Consider the following 18789-nt stretch of genomic DNA (forward strand, 5'->3'; position numbering starts at 1 on the left):
GGATCCGCCAAAAAAAAAATGGACGGATCCGTTTTTTTCAAAACTGGCGGATTTTGACTGATGGTCAAAAACGGAAGTGTGAAAGAGGCCTTAGTAATCTCTTTCAGTCCCTAAGCTATAACCCTAAAGCTAATTTTTTTTTTTTTTTTTTTTTTTTTTTAAGTCGTTCCTTTATTTTTCCTCCGGTAAATTATTACCGGAGTTATCAAGGAGTCCTCGCACGCTCCGACAATGTCTGCACGGCGTGCGAGCAGAATACTAACACACTTAGGTGTACAGGCATGTATTTCCAGGAGGAACAAGAGAGGAACATTGCATCTTGAGGTTTCCGGCTTTCAGAGTCTGTCAGATACACACATCGGGAGGAATGCAGCCCCCTGAAAGATGCCATATTATTGGCAAAGAGAGGAAAACATACACAGAGATGACCGTGCGAATGGAAAAGTTACAGAGTACCTGTCAGTTTCAATTTTTGGGGCTATAGATCAGTGGGAGCCTGAGACCCCCATCGATCGCTCAAACAACAGAAAGACTGACGGACGGAGCCAGTGGTCTATGGGCACAACAGAAAGCCTATGGGCCATGCACTGCTCTGTCCCTGAGCAGTCTATTGTACGACCGATGGGTGTCACACGACCCCGGACGCCCGCTGTAGTAATGGCCTCTCCGCTCTTCCAGATGATACAAGTCCTTTATGACACCCTTGTCGGACACTTTCCAGTTAGCCATATACCACGTCCACCGCGCACAGGAGACACTTACTTAATGACTTGCAAATGGAAATAGTGGCTTCTTCCAGAAGTTTGGAGTCGGCACTGAAACAAGAGATAAAAAGAGGTTAAAAGCCTGAAAGTACAAAATAAATAAGTGCACCCTGCACAATGGCCTACATATGGTGCTGAGCACTAAGGTCCAGGACCCTGGTCCGATGCCTGCCAGATCCAAGCTCTGCTGACATCGCCGGCGCTTCTTCTGATCACTCATCCCGATGAAACGTTGTGCTGGGAAAGTAACGTCTGATGGCCCAGGGGCAAAGCTTTTTGATCAACTTTCTTTACAAAGTAATGAAGAAAACCCTTTTACTCCTTCTCTATGGGATGCATCCAGTATTGCACATCAACCCCCAATTAGTTGGGGGTTTCAAGACCTCTGCTTGCTGCCTAACAGGAGCCTTCACTGCACTCTCTGTGCTGGTCATGTCATGGACACACAGGTGTGGGGGGCTTGCTCCACTTACGGCAAAGTTATCGGAGCCGAGATCTTCAAACTCCTGAGAACCTGATATAAAACTATTTTGGAAAATGATAGAACCTTTCATTTCTGTACAGCAGAATATCCCTTTAACTCAGACATTTAAAGGGAACGACTTGGCAGAATTGCTGTCGATTTGCTATTCTATTCCCCTTTGTGAGCAGAGGGGTGATCACAATTAATAAGCAATGGGTGGTGGGCAATGCTGAATTTAGGCTATTCTCCATTTCGCAAATTATATATACATTTTATTAAAACTTAAATCGTTTTAATTTTTTTTCATATATCAATAGTACAGATGACAATAAACAACCTAGTAATATATCTTATGAGAAAAATCTGCTTCTTTCTTCTCCAGGACTGATCAGTCAGTTTCAAAATTCTCAATTCACAGGTTCATAGTCTCAAGTGAAGACAGAATATCTAATTACCGACATAGGAGGTGACAGCAGGAGCTTATAAGGTTCTCTGGAGAACTGTCATTTCAGGAGAATGTCCGCATCTGCCTCCCTCCCTCCTCAAGCTTGCAGCAGAACGTCTGCCTCCCTCCCTCCTCAAGCTTGCAGCAGAACGTCTGCCTCCCTCCCTCCTCAAACTTGCAGCAGAACGTCTGCCTCCCTCCCTCCTCAAACTTGCAGCAGAACGTCTGCCTCCCTCCCTCCTCAAGCTTGCAGCAGAACGTCTGCCTCCCTCCCTCCTCAAGCTTGCAGCAGAACGTCTGCCTCCCTCCCTCCTCAAACTTGCAGCAGAACGTCTGCCTCCCTCCTCCTCAAACTTGCAGCAGAACGTCTACCTCCCTCTTCCTCAAACTTGCAGCAGAATGTCTGCCTCCCTCCTCCTCAAACTTGCAGCAGAATGTCTGCCTCCCTCCCTCCTCAAACGTCTGCCTCCCTCCCTCCTCAAACTTGCAGCAGAACGTCTGCCTCCCTCCCTCCTCAAACTTGCAGCAGAACGTCTGCCTCCCTCCCTCCTCAAACTTGCAGCAGAATGTCTGCCTCCCTCCTCCTCAAACTTGCAGCAGAACGTCTGCCTCCCTCCTCCTCAAACTTGCAGCAGGACTGCCTCCCTCTTCCTCAAACTTGCAGCAGAATGTCTGCCTCCCTCCTCCTCAAACTTGCAGCAGAATGTCTGCCTCCCTCCTCCTCAAACTTGCAGCAGAATGTCTGCCTCCCTCCTCAAACTTGCAGCAGAATGTCTGCCTCCCTCCTCAAACTTGCAGCAGAATGTTAGAGTCTGCCTCCCTCCTCCTCAAAAATGATTACGTTTTAACTGCTCGTGTTTTGGAGAGATCATTTTTACAGTTGGGCGTCATTTGCCTCCAATAGCATGTGCGCTGCACTATTGCACTACATAAATTTATCACTGGTCCAAAGAACAGGAGGTAAAGAATTAATCTTTGTGGCTTCGACCACTGGGATCCCATGATACTGAAAACAGGGGTCCCAAAGTCCTCTTTGTGAGTGTAGTGGTAGTGCCCATGCATGTCTCCCTTCTACTGGACTGATGAAGTGGTGGTCACACATGCAATCACAGTGGACAGACCCTTTAATATAACATGAACGTAGAAGTACAACTAGGTGGATGATCCCTTTTAGAACCAGGTGACACAGTAGCACCATTCTCTCATCATTTACGAGGTTGTACAGTGAAAAACGCACAAGTGAAAACTTATTGATCAGTGGGGGAGGATATGACCAGCAGAGCGGGGCACTATTATCCCCGTTAGAATGGAGCCAGCGCGTATGCTTGACCGCTGAGTATGGCAGTCAAGCAAGCGCACTGCCACTCCATTGTAATGGTATTAGGAGTGCCAGGTCAGGGATGAAAAATTCCCCGTTCTGCCGATTGCTGCGGTTTCCAATAGTTGAACCCCCACCAATCAAGAAGTAGAAAGATGATAAATTGTTTTCATTGGGTAACCTCCATTTTAAGGCTTTGCACCCTGGGTAAACCATAGTGTACGTCCTTATAAGTCACCTCCTGACGAATAAAGAACCTGACAAATAAGACTTTCCATCAGGGAGGAAAGAGAAACAAGTCCATTTTCCAACCACACAAACTGGATGTGATGGAGCAACCATCCAGCCAAAGGATTACTGCGAGGAGATGTGAGGCCGGACATCATCTAGTGGGCCACTGGATCTAGAGAAAAGAAAAAAAAAAAAAAGTAATGGAGCCTAGTGAGCTTGGGAGATTAAAGCTGCCAAGGTCAACCAAAGTCAACAAGTAGGTGGCCAAGTGAGATTGGACCTGCGTGCCGGAATGGAGCAGCTGAGGAACATCTCTGGACGATAAGAATAATAATAAATGCGGGTCAGTCGTCCGACTGCCAACCGGCTTTTAAAACAAAGGAGCAACTTTAACGAAGACAGCCCAAGCCACCATGAAGGCAAGGAGTGTCCAGTGCCGGGGAGCGGGGGAAGGAAGGCATATATCAAAACTGATGTGTGGTAGACACGAGGTCTAGGCAGAAACATCTTCCACCGGCTTATCGTGCAATCTGAGCTCATGGAGATCATAATCCCCCATTCTTGGAGCGGACTGTGTGTTTCTTACAGTTCAGTCTCTTCATTTTCGATCGTCTAAACTCGCTCTCTGGTATGTTTCTTGGAAGTCTCAATTTTATCTCGAAGGTGGTCTTCAGTCCTGGCTGAATGTTCTTCTCTAATTGAAAGCAAATGTGGAGCAGCAAAAACAAAGCGCAAAAGCATCGGAGTTGTCACACGTCGGGAACTGGGAAGTGGACTGTGAATTATCATCGGAAACGCGGCATAAATCAGGCACAGGAACCGAGCGAACATCAGTGGCCGGCGGTGCCCGGGGAGCCATCACAGCGGAGGAACCACCACGAACCATGGCAGCATTATTCCAGGCCTGCGGCTGGAATGGATTTTTGGGGTATGAAAATAGAAAATGTGAGAAAGGCGGAAATAAAAGATGAATTATAAAAAGCTTGGATCGCGAAAACTTTCTGTGGTATGTCAGGGCCCGAGCGACTTGGCTGAAAGACTCTGCCCCTCTTAACTAGGCTTCCAAATAAGCCATTATCTACATCAGTCTTAATTAGAGGGGTTTTCCAGCATGGAAAAAGGTTGAAGACGACCATCTTGGGGCTCCCTACCCTTCAGTGTTGATCCACATTAATATGTTGACCCGATCACCAGTTTTGCTCACGGACACAGAGATATTGCACCAGCACAAATGGCCCATCACCAACCTGTCGATCTAAAGAGGGTGCACAGTTCTGGACCATCGGGTCAATTCCTGCCCCATGCTAGACCACTGATGCCATATTTATCACCACGGGGAGCCGAGCCCTAGAACATCAGGCCCTCAGATATCTTTACTGAGAAAAGTTACAAGGCTCAAACCCAAGGGTTTCCGGAGATTTCCCAGATTAAGACACGATCCTAAAATAAAACACTAAAATCCATTAAAAAAAAACAAAAAACAAAACAGCTTCTTGTAAGGAGGAAATTCTGTGAGGAGCCGCTGAATTTTCTGAAGGTATTCTCGAGCCACAGATTCAGGACGATCCCCGGAGGATCGGTACAAATGACCCAATTAAGTGGAGATTCTGAGACAAGTGGTGGAGCCAGGAAATGGCAGATATACGGTCCTCCGAACAAGACGCACCTCGAGGCTGGAGCCGAGCTCACCCGAACAATTAGCCTGTTGTGAGGACGTTGTGAAGCGCTCGCACGGACAGCGTCCCCCTGCGTCATCAGTCAGAATTCATGAGGTGGCATCTGACCAGCTCCACATCTTGGTTTAGCCTTGACCACAAAGCCCGGCAGGAAAAGCCGCTTCATTAATGAAGGAAGGAAGGAAGGAGGGAACGAAGGTAAAGATGGGAAACGAATATTAAATGTGATTATGTGAATCCCTGCATGTAACCACAGTGTGGCTCCAGAGAAGGCTCCTCACACCGGGGCCAGAAAGCAAACACTGCAGGGCTGTCAGATGATCGTGGGCCCGGATCCAAGAATGTGCTCCATCCCCCGGCACCCTGCCGCTGTGTCGTCTCAGGACAATAACCCCCAGCATCCAGACCGCTCACTCCGAAGACTCAAACATCCAGCCGTGGTATCAGAATACGCTAGAGCATCCGACAACGTCACACGTCTTCCTCCCTATTTGGCCAGGCGCTCAATCAGCCAAAGTGACTGTAAACGGCTCCAATGGTGGCCGACACTCTCCCGCATACACTGCTCATCTGTCTACAGAATCAGACCTCAACAGAGACTGTCCATCAAAACTAGACCCACACGTGGACAGTTCAGGGGCCGAGGGACCCCCATGTGCTTTCTGGCGTTCCCAGATGTGTTTGGGGCTTAAAAGAAATGTGCGATCAGAAAATGACCTACTGTTTACGCCAGGTTTTTATCTTAAATGTCCTTTATATATTGATTTTTTTCATATCCCGATCTATATATACAGTCATATGTAAAAGTTTGGGCACCCCTATTAATGTTAACCTTTTTTCTTTATAACAATTTTGGTTTTTGCAACAGCTATTTCAGTTTCATATATCTAATAACTGATGGACTCAGTTATATTTCTGGATTCAAATGAGGTTTATTGTACTAACAGAAAATGTGCAATTTGCATTTAAACAAAATTTGACCGGTGCAAAAGTATGGGCACCCTTATTTTCTTGATTTGAACACTCCTAACTACTTTTTACTGACTTCCTGAAGCACTAAATTGGTTTTGTAACCTCATTGAGCTTTGAACTTCATAGCCAGGTGTATCAAATCATGAGAAAAGGTATTTAAGGTGGCCACTTGCAAGTAGTTCTCCTATGAAGAGTGGCATCATGGGCTCCTCAAAACAACTCTCAAATGATCTGAAAACAAAGATTATTCAACATAGCTTTTCAGGGGAAGGATACAAAAAGTTGTCTCAGAGATTTAACCTGTCAGTTTCCACTGTGAGGAACATAGTAAGGAAATGGAAGAACACAGGTACAGTTCTTGTTAAGCCCAGAAGTGGCAGGCCAAGAAAAATATCAGAAAGGCAGAGAAGAAGAATGGTGAGAACAGTCAAGGACAATCCACAGACCACCTCCAAAGACCTGCAGCATCATCTTGCTGCAGATGGTGTCACTGTGCATCGGTCAACAATACAGCGCATGCATAACGCCTTTTTGTATGACCAAACAACTCAATCTTTGTTTCATCAGTCCACAGGACCTTCTTCCAAAATGTAACTGGCTTGTCCAAATGTGCCTTTGCATACCTCAGGCGACTCTGTTTGTGGCGTGCTTGCAGAAACGGCTTCTTTCGCATCACTCTCCCATACAGCTTCTCCTTGTGCAAAGTGCGCTGTATTGTTGACCGATGCACAGTGACACCATCTGCAGCAAGATGATGCTGCAGGTCTTTGGAGGTGGTCTGTGGATTGTCCTTGACTGTTCTCACCATTCCTCTTCTCTGCCTTTCTGATATTTTTCTTGGCCTGCCACTTCTGGGCTTAACAAGAACTGTACCTGTGTTCTTCCATTTCCTTACTATGTTCCTCACAGTGGAAACTGACAGGTTAAATCTCTGAGACAACTTTTTGTATCCTTCCCCTGAAAAGCTATGTTGAATAATCTTTGTTTTCAGATCATTTGAGAGTTGTTTTGAGGAGCCCATGATGCCACTCTTCATGGGAGAATCAAATAGGAGAACTAATTGCAAGTGGCCACCTTAAATACCTTTTCTCATGATTTGATACACCTGGCTATGAAGTTCAAAGCTCAATGAGGTTACAAAACCAATTTAGTGCTTCGGGAAGTCAGTAAAAAGTAGTTAGGAGTGTTCAAATCAAGAAAATGATAAGGGTGCCCATACTTTTGCACCGGACAAATTTTGTTTAAATGCAGATTGCACATTTTCTGTTAGTACAATAAACCTCATTTGAATCCAGAAATATAACTGAGTCCATCAGTTATTAGATATATGAAACTGAAATAGCTGTTGCAAAAACCAAAATTGTTATAAAGAAAAAAGGTTAACATTAATAGGGGTGCCCAAACTTTTACATATGACTGTATATATATATATATAAAAAAAAAAAATAAAAAAAAAAAAAATCTTTCAATGGTTACACTTACGCTAGGCCTTAGGGTCCCAACGATGCACCAGCGATCCCGACAACGATACCACCTGGTCAGGATCGCTGGTGCATCGCTACATGATCGCTGGTGAGCTCTCAAACAGGCAGATCTCACCAGCGATCAGGACCAGCGAGAGCGCTGGTATCCAGGGTAAATAGCGGGTAACTAAGTGCGCGCGTCGCTTAGTTACCCGCTGTTTACCTAGGATACCAGCTCCCAGCGTCTGCTTACAGCGCAGGGAGCTCGCTGATCGTTGGTCTCCCGCTGCCACACGCAGCGATGCGTGTTTGCCAGCGGGAGACCAACGATCAAAAAAAGGGCCCAGGACATTCCTGCGCATTCAGCGATACCCGGGGGGACGGTCGCTGATGCTTGCCACACACAGTGAGATCGCTGGCGAGATCGCTGATGCGTCACAAAATCGGTGACGCGTCAGCGATCTCGCTTAGTGTGAAGTACAACTTAGACTAGACTCACATTACCTGTTCTGTAGAGGACTTCAGCAGTCTCATTATCATCACAGACTGGATTACAATGACTAAGAGTAGGGGACCAAGAACAGAGCCTTGGGGGACTAACAGAGAGGGGGCAGGATGAGGAGGTAGTGTGGGAGTGGGAGACGCTGAATGTGTGGTTGGAAAGGTATGAGGAGATTCAGGATAGGGCAAGGTCTTTGATGCCACAGGAGGAGAGGATCGGTAGTAGGAGGAGGCAGTGGTCAACTGTGTCAAAAGCAATAGGTGATGTCATAGCTCACCTCCTCCTGTACAATGACTGATAACACCACTATATACAGTAGATAACAGGATCCACCATTCACTATAGGTAATATCACAGCTCACCTCCTCCTCCAGTACAATGACTGATAACACAGGATCCACCATTGACAATAAGTGGTCACACTCACAGCTCACCTCTTCCTCCTGTGCAATAACTGATAATACCTCTATATATAGTAGATAACACGATCCACCATTCACAATAGATGTCACAGCTCACCTCCTCCTCCTGTACAATGACTGATAACCGCTCTATATACAGTAGATAACGCAGGATCCACAGTCACAATAGATGATGTCACAGCTCACCTCCTCCTGTACAATGACTGATAACACCTCTATACAGTAGATAAAGGATCCACCATTCATAACAGATTAGTCACAGCTCATGTTTACCACCTCCAAAGATCTCCACACAGATCACATTGTAGGGGAGTCATCCCTGGTAACTACATCTTGGACTCAGTCATGTATTCTAGATTTCAGGCCTTGTAAAGCAAATAATTCTTCCAAGACAATATTCCACAGTGTAAGTCATTTCCCAGTGACGTCGCTGGTCACAGACATGGAAGGTTATGAGTTCTGGGCTGCAAATAACACCTAGGAATTTGTGTTGCTCAGGCGCCATCTAGTGTGCAGAGCGTGCACTGCCGAAAATTAATACACTGGTACGAGACCAATAATGATAACTGAAAAAACTAAGTAATTCGAGCAGTTTTCATATGTAACTTTATAACGCTTTTTTTTCCCTATTACAGCTAAATCAGATTTCGTTGTCAGGGCTTTATAACTGCAAGTCATAAAAAGATAAGCACACCCCTTTCATGTGTAGATAAGCAGTAAGCCTTGGATATGGTACATGGATCATTCCAGCCTCGCTCTCATCAGCAGTGTCAGTGCCAACGCTCTACAGATGGTTTCCTTTAGTAATGATCCAGCTAGCTTCCCCATCGATGTTACCATGTTTGCCGCCTACCCTGACCATCAGCATGAAAACCCTCGTGCAAACCCTCTGCTGCCCACCTGGACCTCCTGACCTTCTGTAAGGTGAAACCGCCTGTCACTGTAGGGAGGAGAACCCCCATAGGTTGTTGGACCGGAACCAAGGGAACCTCCATCTGGGTTCCTAGGGAAACAGTACCCAGGGAACAAAGGAGGAGAGCAGATGACTGGGCAGCAAGGGGAGGGGCGAGTATAAAAGGAGCAGGGGGCGCGCAGGGGAGACTGTTAGTGGAAGGCCAGACAGTGATCAAGGCTGTGGGACTGTGAGAGAGCTAGAGCGGCTGACGGCGACCAGAGGGGAGAACGGCAGCAGAGAGGAGATTCTCAGTGCCCGTCAGAGAGGAGGTACCGAACTTACCGACCAGAGACTGTCACCCCCCGGCCAAGTCGGGGACACGACCTGCCCACAGTCGTCCGTAGCCGGTACCGCTGTGCTCCAGCCCGTTGCAGCCTGTCAGCTGTCTCCCGCGGCCGCCGCCGCCGCTTCAATCCTGCCCGCAGTGGTGGCCTGCCCGCTGCCGCCCCACTACAGTCTGCAGTTGCGGCCTGTGCATCACCGCCCAGGGCTGCCATTACCCTGCTACAGTTGGCAGTTGGGGCCTGCTCCTCGCCTACGGAGAGACTCTTTACACAGGCCCAGTCCGTGCGCGTGGCCTACCACAACCACCACTCTTCCAGACTATGTCACTACCCTGCTTGGGGGGACTGGAGTCCCTGTGGACTCGGTAACGAACGGGACCCTGCTGTGGCTACAGGGGGATAACGCAACAAAAGACTCCCTTAGGGCCTGTTGTGCCCCAACTTCTCCTGGGTGCTGGACACCTGAAGACTACAACAGTTCCTCAACAGCTGGGCCCAGCGGCTGCGACGTCAAAGCAGCCACATCAGCGACATCACAGCAGCCACATCAGCGACACCGAGGAACGTCAGGAAGGATAAGTTGACTTTAGGAAATAAGGACCCGTAGTTGGCCGTTTCGTGGCCCCATAATAGCTGGCCTTGCTGGGTCAGTCACATTCTCGTTAAAGAAAAGTGTTGTTATTGTTGTAGAGTCTCTGCGAGGACAATTAGTGTTACCCCTTTTTGGTTGCTCAGTATAGCCCTAGTGGCTCCAGTTCATAAACGTTATTTTCCAAAACACCACTCAGTCTCGTGTCTCGTCACTGCATCCTGCGAACCTGCTGTTACCTACATCACCACGACAGACAGACATCACTAACGAAGATTTCACGAGGGATCACCTATATCGGAGGCAGACCTAAGATCGTGCCGCTATAGGACTGGAGAGGATGAAGAGCAAACAGGGCAAAATAAAGGGATTGTCCGCTTTGGAAAACCCCATTTGCGTATTTGAGTAAATAAAGCGCAGCCAATATTCGCACCCCCCAACCAAAAAAAAAAAATCAGGGTTTAGAGCTACGCTCTTTTTGTCCCCAGTAGGTCTACTCTATACAGGGATGGCCCAGATTCCAACAGGAGCAGTGCAATGCTAATGCTCACCTGTGGAGGCGCTGTAGAGACATTAATCACTAGCAGTCGGACTTCCCTGCAGATTACAGCTCCATGGCAGGGTCCGGGAAACATGGGAGCATGCAATCAGCCTGGTTTTGGGGCACCATAAAGATTGACCAATGTGGACAACCTCTTTAACCCCTTCATTAACGGTCAGTTATACACCGTGATGGCCAGGGCACAAGAAATGTGGCAGTGGCCGCACCCATGGGCGTCAGTTACAACTTGATCAGATGGGGTATATACACCGATCCACAGTCCTTGCATCCCCCCGATATACACTGATCTACAGTTCTCGCACCCCCCATACATATACTGATGCACGGTTCTCGCACCCTCCATATACACTGATCCACGGTTCTCACACCCGCCCCATATACACTGATCCATGGTTCTCGCATCCCCCATATACACTGATCCATGGTTCTCGCACCCCCCATATACACAGATCCATGGTCCTCGCATCCTACAGATATTCACTGATCCACGGTTCTCATTCCCCCCATATACATTGATCCACAGTCCTCACACCACCTATATATACACTGATCCATGATCCTCGCTCCCGTCAATATACACTGATCCACGGTCCTCGCACCCCCCATATACACTGATCCACTTTCCTCCCACCCCCCCATATACACTGATCCACGGTCCTCGCACCCCCCATATACACTGATCCACGTTCCTCGCACCCCACATATACACTGATCCACGTTCCTCGCATCACCAACCCGATATACATTGATCCAAGGTCCTTGTATTCCACTCGATATACACAGATCCAGTCCTTGCATCCCCTCCATATACACTGATCAACGCTTCTCACATTCCCTTTCATATACATTGATCTACGGTAGTCGCACCCTCCAATATACACTGATCCACGGTCCTCGCATTCACCCCGATATACACTGATCCACGGTCCTCGCATTCACCCCGATATACACTGATCCACGGTCCTTGCACCTACTCGATATACACAGATCCAGTCCTTGCATCCCCCCCATATACTCTGATCCACGGTTCTCACATTCCCTTTCATATACACTGATCCACAGTTCTCACATTCCCTTTCATATACACTGATCCACGGTTCTCGCATCACCCCCCGATATACAGTTGTGCTCAAACGTTTACATACGCTGGCAGAATTTTTGCTTTCTTGGCCTTTTTTCAGAGAATATGAAGGATAACACCAAAAACTGTATCTCCACTCATGGTTAGTGGTTGGGTGAAGCCATTTATTGTCAAACTACTGTGTTTTCTCTTTTTAAATCATAATGACAACCCAAAACATCCAAATTACGCTGATCAAAAGTTCACATACCCCATTTCTTAATACCATGTATTGCCCCCTCTAACATCAGTGATAGCTTGAAGTCTTTTGTGGTGGTTGTGGATGAGGTTCTTTATTTTCTCAGATGGTAAAGCTGCCCACTCTTCTTGGCAAAAAGCCTCCAGTTCCTGTAAATTCCTGGGCTGTCTAGCATGAACTGCACGCTTGACATCTCCCCAGAGTGGCTCAATGATAATGAGGTCAGAAGACTGAGATGACCACTCCAGAACCTTCACTTTGTTCTGCTGCAGCCAATGACAACGACTTGGCCTTGTGTTTTGGATTGTTGTCATGTTGGAACGTCCAAGTACGTCCCATGCGCAGCTTCCGGGCTGATGATTGCAAATTTGCCTCCAGTATTTGCTGATATCATGCTGCATTCATCTTTCCCTCAACTTTGACCATGTTTCCTGTGCCTTTGTAACTCACACATCCCCAAAACATCAGCGACCCACCTCCGTGCTTTACAGTAGGAGTGGTGTTCCTTTCATCATAGGCCCTGTGGACCTCTTTCCAAATGTAACGTTTATCGTTGTGGCCAAAAAGTTCAATTTTTGTCTCATCACTCCAAATTACCTTGTTCCAGAAGTTATGAGGCTTGTCTGTGCTGTTTTGCATATTGTAGGAGAGATACTTTGTGGCATTTCCGTAGTAATGGCTTTCATCTGGCGACTCCTCCATGCAGCCTATTTTTCTTCAAGTGCCTCCATATTGTGTATCTTGAAACAGCCACACCGCTAGTTTTCAGAGAGTCCAGTATTTCAGCTGATGTTATTTGTGGGTTTTTCTTTGCATCCCGAACTATTTTCACGGCAGTCGTGGACAAGATTTTTGTTGGTCTACCCAACCGTGGTTTTCTTTTTATAGAACCCCTGATTTTCCATTTGTTAATCACAGTTTGAATGCTGCTGCCTGGCATTATCAATTCCTTGGATATTTTTTTGTATCCCTTCCCTGTGTTATACAGTTCATCTACCTTTTACCGTAGATCCATTGACAATTCTTTTGCTTTCCCCATGACTCACAATCCCAAAACGTCAGTGGCTGGATGGAAGATGCAAGAGTCTGTCTGGATCCCAGAAACTCACTCAGCTTTGATTTACACACACTAATTACAAGCAAACAGGTCACGGGTGAGGATGTTACCTTTAGTAGCCATTCAAACCTATTTGTGTCAACTTCTGTGCATGTTATCAGGCCAAAATCACCAGGGTATGTGACCTCTTCATCAGGGCCGTTTGGATGTTTTGGGTTGTCATTATGATTTAAAAAGAGAAAACAGTAGTGGAGTGGAGAAAATGTTTTGATGTTATTCATATTCTCTGAAAAAAAGTCAAGAAAGCAAAAATTCTGAGCATAAGTGTATAATGAATCAGGGTCCTCACATTCTTCTCCCCCCCCCTGCCTTATTTACACTGTGTAGGGATCGTACTCAGGTGTGACAGGAGGAAGACAGAAGGCAGATTCCTTTTAAAGTCCATATGGGTTTATTTGCTTCATAAACTGGGAAGCACCAACACAAAGGTAAACAGCCTATAGAGCAGGGGATAACAGCGCATCAGTGTCCATAGCACAGTCCTCTAGCTCCTCCGAAAGCTATGTGGGAGTTCCTGCTTTCCCAAGAAACCAGCCACTGCTAACTGACATGGCCAGGTCTTTTCCACCCATGTGATGGTCACATGACCCTGACCTCACACAGGTCCTGGCAGGATTCTGCTCCCTCAGGTCTGAGGGCACACAGGCTGGAGTAATATCCACCACTCAGGCTCAGTCTGGGGCAACATACACAGGAGGCCTTTTCCCTCCCAAGTCACCGACCACTCTGTAGTGTCCAGCCTGGACACATGGAAATCTGTCAATACTGAGACTCCCAAACACTCACTGCCATGTGCCAAACACACCTCCATTATGTAGGTTGTAACCACACCCACAGGTGAGGTACATATCACATGGGCTGGTCACATGATAGTGATATCACTGCAGGTCCTCAAACACCTCCAGGCAAAAGGGGAACAGTGAGCACCCTCACCCAAATATGAGGTATGTGGGTAGCCAGACCCACCCATCTCTCAGAGCTAACCACAACCCGGATCCAGGTGCACTAAACGACATCTTAGTGCTTACACGCACTAAAGCAAAACACTCCTGGTTGCATTGCAGGGAGCAGCCATCTCTGCGACACATACCTCCCAACAATTACACGGCTATTAGTCTCCTTACAACTGATACACTGTTCTCGCAATACCCCCCGATATAAACGGATTCACGGTCCTCACATTCTCTATATACACTGATCCACGGTCCTCACGTTCTCAATATATACTGATCCATGGTCCTCGCATCTCCCCTCTCAGATATACACTGCTCCTTGGTCCTCGCATATTTCCCCACCCCCGTATACACTGATCCACGGTCAGGACCCCACTAGTATTCTCCAGCGCTGCGGAGCGTACAGCGTCTATACAATGGTTACCATAGAGACCTCACTGGAAAACGTTGATCGCTGTGATCCCTAAGGGGCCATTAGCCCCACACGAATGAGACTGGAAAAAAAAAAGAAAACGAAGCTGAAACAAAAAAGAGGTTTCCCACAAGAAATCATTAATTGGCGACCAGCACTGGAAAACCAACAGAAGAGGAGACAAGGGTTGGCTGCCATACACGAGATAGTGGACTGCTCACTAATCAGACCGCCATCTCGCCTACCTTTCCAGACTTGGCAGAGCATTCATCATTTCCACAGGGAAAGAGGAGAAACACACCTGACAATAGCTTATCCCCACTGAGAGCAATGGATGGGGCAGTAATATATCAGGTATGCGATCCTTCTCCCCCAATAACACTTGACGGAGATATGGGAAGCATCGGGTGGTACGCCAGTCCAGCTGATATCGGCAGGCTCAGACATCAATTTAATGTTTGGGGGACTTCACTAATAAAGCTTACGAGGCTTAAAGACAGGCTGCCACAGCCACCTGCCGATGCCATACGGTCGCATTATTAAGTCAGGCTAGTTTCACACTAGCGTTTATGAGCGCAGCGACAGTCTGCGCACGGCCGCCGCTAAGCCCCGCCCCCGCCGGTAGCTCCACCCACCGGCGCATGACGCTGCATGCGCCCTGCGTCCCCTATCTTTATCACAGGGGGCGCAGGCCGTGTGCAGTATGCGTTTGGCGGCGCATGCGCCTTTTTGACGGTGCGCCGACGCAACCAAACTGCAGCAGGTTGCGTTTGGCGCAGGTCGGCGCACCGTCAAAAGGACGCATGCGCCGCCAAACGCATACTGCGCACGGCCTGCGCCCCCTGTGATAAAGATAGGGGACGCAGGGCGCATGCAGCGTCATGCGCCGGTGGGCGGAGCTACCGGCGGGGGGCGGGGCGGGGCTTAGCGGCTGCGCTCATAAACGCTAGTGTGAAACTAGCCTTATACAGGTGGTCCTTTCCATTGCCCGTAGCACAAGCTCAGCTGCAGCACCATCCCTGCGCCATACTGGCATTCTGGGGGGGGGGGGGGGGGGGGAGAGATGCCAGCAAAGTGGCTCAGACCTTTTCATGACATGACATGGCCTCAGTGTTTTGTACCATATAACAGATAATAGAAAAGATCCTGCGAGCAGGGTCAGCAAACATAGGTCTGCAAAGGAACGGTATACGCAAAACGACTCTATGGGGTCCCATTGATCGTCAGAACGGAGGGCAAGTAGAGCATGAGAATTGCCAATCCATACAGCCTCCGTGGGACTGCTGGAGGTGTTGAGCACTGCCAATCCTTACAGTCTCTGTGGGACTGCTGGAGGTGTCCGAGCACTGCCAATCCATACAGCACTGCTGGAGGTGTCCGAGCACTGCCAATCCATACAGCACTGCTGGAGGTGTCCGAGTACTACCAATCCATACAGTCTCTGTGGAACTGCTGGAGATGTCCGAGCACTGCCAATCCATACAGCCTCCGAGAGACTGCTGGAGGTGTCCGAGCACTGCCAATCCATACAGCCTCCAAGAGACTGCTGGAGGTGTCCGAGCACTGCCAATCCATACAGCCTCCAAGAGACTGCTGGAGGTGTCCGAGCACTGCCAATCGATACAGCCTCCAAGAGACTGCTGGAGGTGTCCGAGCACTGCCAATCCATACAGCCTCCGAGAGACTGCTGGAGGTGTCCGAGCACTGCCAATCCATACAGCCTCCGAGAGACTGCTGGAGGTGTCCGAGCACTGCCAATCCATACAGCCTCCGAGAGACTGCTGGAGGTGTCCGAGCACTGCCAATCCATACAGCCTCCGAGAGACTGCTGGAGGTGTCCGAGCACTGCCAATCCATACAGCCTCCGAGAGACTGCTGGAGGTGTCCGAGCACTGCCAATCCATACAGCCTCCGAGAGACTGCTGGAGGTGTCCGAGCACTGCCAATCCATACAGCCTCCTAGAGACTGCTGGAGGTGTCCAAGCACTGCCAATCCATACAGCCTCCGAGAGACTGCTGGAGGTGTCCGAGCACTGCCAATCCATACAGCCTCCAAGAGACTGCTGGAGGTGTCCGAGCACTGCTGATCTATAAAAACTAATGAACTTAAGCGTACACATGTTCAAGCGCCGATCCATTCATATGGGGACAAAAGTCCCCAATTCTGGCGATCAGTGGAGTTGGGTCACAGAGGTCGGACCCCCACCCATCTACCAGTTATCACCTATCCTGTAGACAGATTATAACTTTAAAACTTAAAAGGAACATAATTAAAACTGGAATCTTCCATTACCTGCACAAAACAAGGACATTGCAGAATGGAGAGTCGCAGAAAACATGGAAATAATGATACAATGAAGGAGGTGATCTATTTCGGTGGCTCATCGCAGGCAGAGGACGTACCTGTTAGTTGGGGTGCAGAAGGTAAAGGACAGCAGCTGGTTCCAGAAGGGCTCATTCTCAGAAATGGCATCACTTCCCGACAGCTTCTTTAAATAGTCGCTGTCCGATAGTTCATTTATCGTGCTGCTGTTGGCACCCATGATTCTAGAAGTGCAGCGACCTGGTCATTCCTACCGCAGGCGTCTAAAGAGAAGAAACAAGAAAATCGGTGAGAACCAAGACAAGATATAGAGGATAAAGCAACGTACCGGACACTATTCAGAACAACAATGGCTCCGTATATCAGGACACAGTGACAGGCGGAAGAGCAGAGCCGAACACGAAGTGCACTGCACACATAGCAACAAGCCCAAAACACCGCAGCTTGGTGGAGCCCCCTATAACAGCAGTCTGGGTGTATAGTCTGGAGCCCCCCCCACCCCAGATAACAGCAGTCTGGAGTCCCCCCCAATAACAGCAGTCTGGCTGCATAGTCTGGAGACCCCCCCATCCCCAATAACAGCAGTCTGGAGACCCCCTCCCCATTAACAGCAGTCTGGAGACCCCCTCCCCATTAACAGCAGTCTGGAGACCCCCTCCCCAATAACAGCAGTAGTCTGGAGTCCCGTCCCCCCAATAACAGCAGTCTGGAGTCTCATCCCCCCAATAACAGCAGTCTGGAGTCCCGTCCCCCCCCCCCCCCCCCCAATAACAGCAGTCTGGAGCCTCCTATAACAGCAGTCTGGGTGCCTAGTTTGGAACCCCCTATGACCGCAGACTTTAGCCCCCTATAACAGCAGTCTGGGTGTATAGTCTGGAGCCCCCCTATAGCAGCAGTCTGCAGCCCCCCCATGGCAGCAGTCCTGGTGTGCGTGTACTGGAGGAATAGTACCGGTGTTTGGGCAGAATCCTGAATGTGGCAATATTTCATCTGTGGAATCACGAGGGACAGGAGAATGGAGAACGATGGAAGATAAATATTGGCGGAGTCCGTGTGACACTGAAGGCAGGAGGTTCCAGGATGTAGACTTCTCAGCCTTGTTACCTAATGCTATAATATCCAGGGCTGTGGAGTCGGTAAGCCACAGTTGCGACTCCGACTCCTGGATTTTATCAGGCTCCGACTCAGACTCCGGCTCCGACTCCGGCTCCTTCATAAATGGCCAATTCATAACAACAAATTTACTGTTGTAAAATATTAAACATCGTGCTTATTCAGTTTCTCACCATCATATAAGTAATCAGACCACTTAGAGCAAAAACTACATTAGAATACAATTAGAATATAGCAAATAACTTTTATAAACTTTTCTAAACTGTAAGTAAATATGCAATAAACACTTTTATGCAGTTAATAAGAAGAAATCTATAAATTTGTCCTCAGAAAAAGTATTGCCTCTCTGAGATCCTCCTTCATGGATGCCCTCAAATCTGATCTAATTATTTTGAGAGCAGAGAACAACCTCTCTGCACTAACTTGTGTTGGTGGCAAAGCAGTAACCACTCGGGCAACATCTCTGACAATGTCAGGATACAGAGGAATCGCTTGTTGCACTGTTATTTTTGATGACCGGTCAAATTTCTCAATTTCTTTTAGTGCACATGAAAAATTCTGCTGAAATGTACTGGCTGTGTTCCTTGATGGGGATGACTCTTCTTCTATGCGGGAACGCTTTGCACGGTCCTTGTGATCCAAATATTTTTCGAAATTAAATTCTTCATCAGTTGATGATGAGGGTGAAGATGTGGCAGGACGACCAAATTCTTCTTGTTCCTCCTGACTGTTCTGCAACCCTTTCATCCTTACTGCTATTTCAAACAGAGCTTCTTTTCCTTTACTTAGCTGTTGATCATCTAGAAGAATCCGATGCATTGGGTCTACATAAACAGCTGCCAAAAGAATGTTATTTTGTAATAGTAGCTCCTCTCTCCGTTTCATTGATGTAGCAATGCCACTTGC

General features: G+C 48.0%; 1 protein-coding gene across 1 annotated transcript in view; it reads right to left on the reverse strand.

Moving 5' to 3' along the window:
- Positions 1-138: 138 nt before the first annotated feature.
- The window catches only part of LOC141100976 (dymeclin-like), a 36692-nt gene continuing 18041 nt past the window's right edge, over positions 139-18789 (reverse strand). The window contains exons 2-3 of the mRNA XM_073589744.1: positions 16851-17033; positions 139-815 (exon numbers count right to left, since the gene is read on the reverse strand). Coding sequence (XP_073445845.1) covers positions 722-815; positions 16851-16990 — 234 coding nt within the window. The 5' untranslated portion in view covers positions 16991-17033 and the 3' untranslated portion in view covers positions 139-721. The remainder of the gene's footprint in view (positions 816-16850; positions 17034-18789) is intronic.

This window comes from Dendrobates tinctorius, unplaced genomic scaffold, assembly GCF_039654945.1.
Source record: "Dendrobates tinctorius isolate UK_male_01 unplaced genomic scaffold, ASM3965494v1 ptg000113l, whole genome shotgun sequence".
Lineage (NCBI taxonomy): Eukaryota > Metazoa > Chordata > Amphibia > Anura > Dendrobatidae > Dendrobates > Dendrobates tinctorius.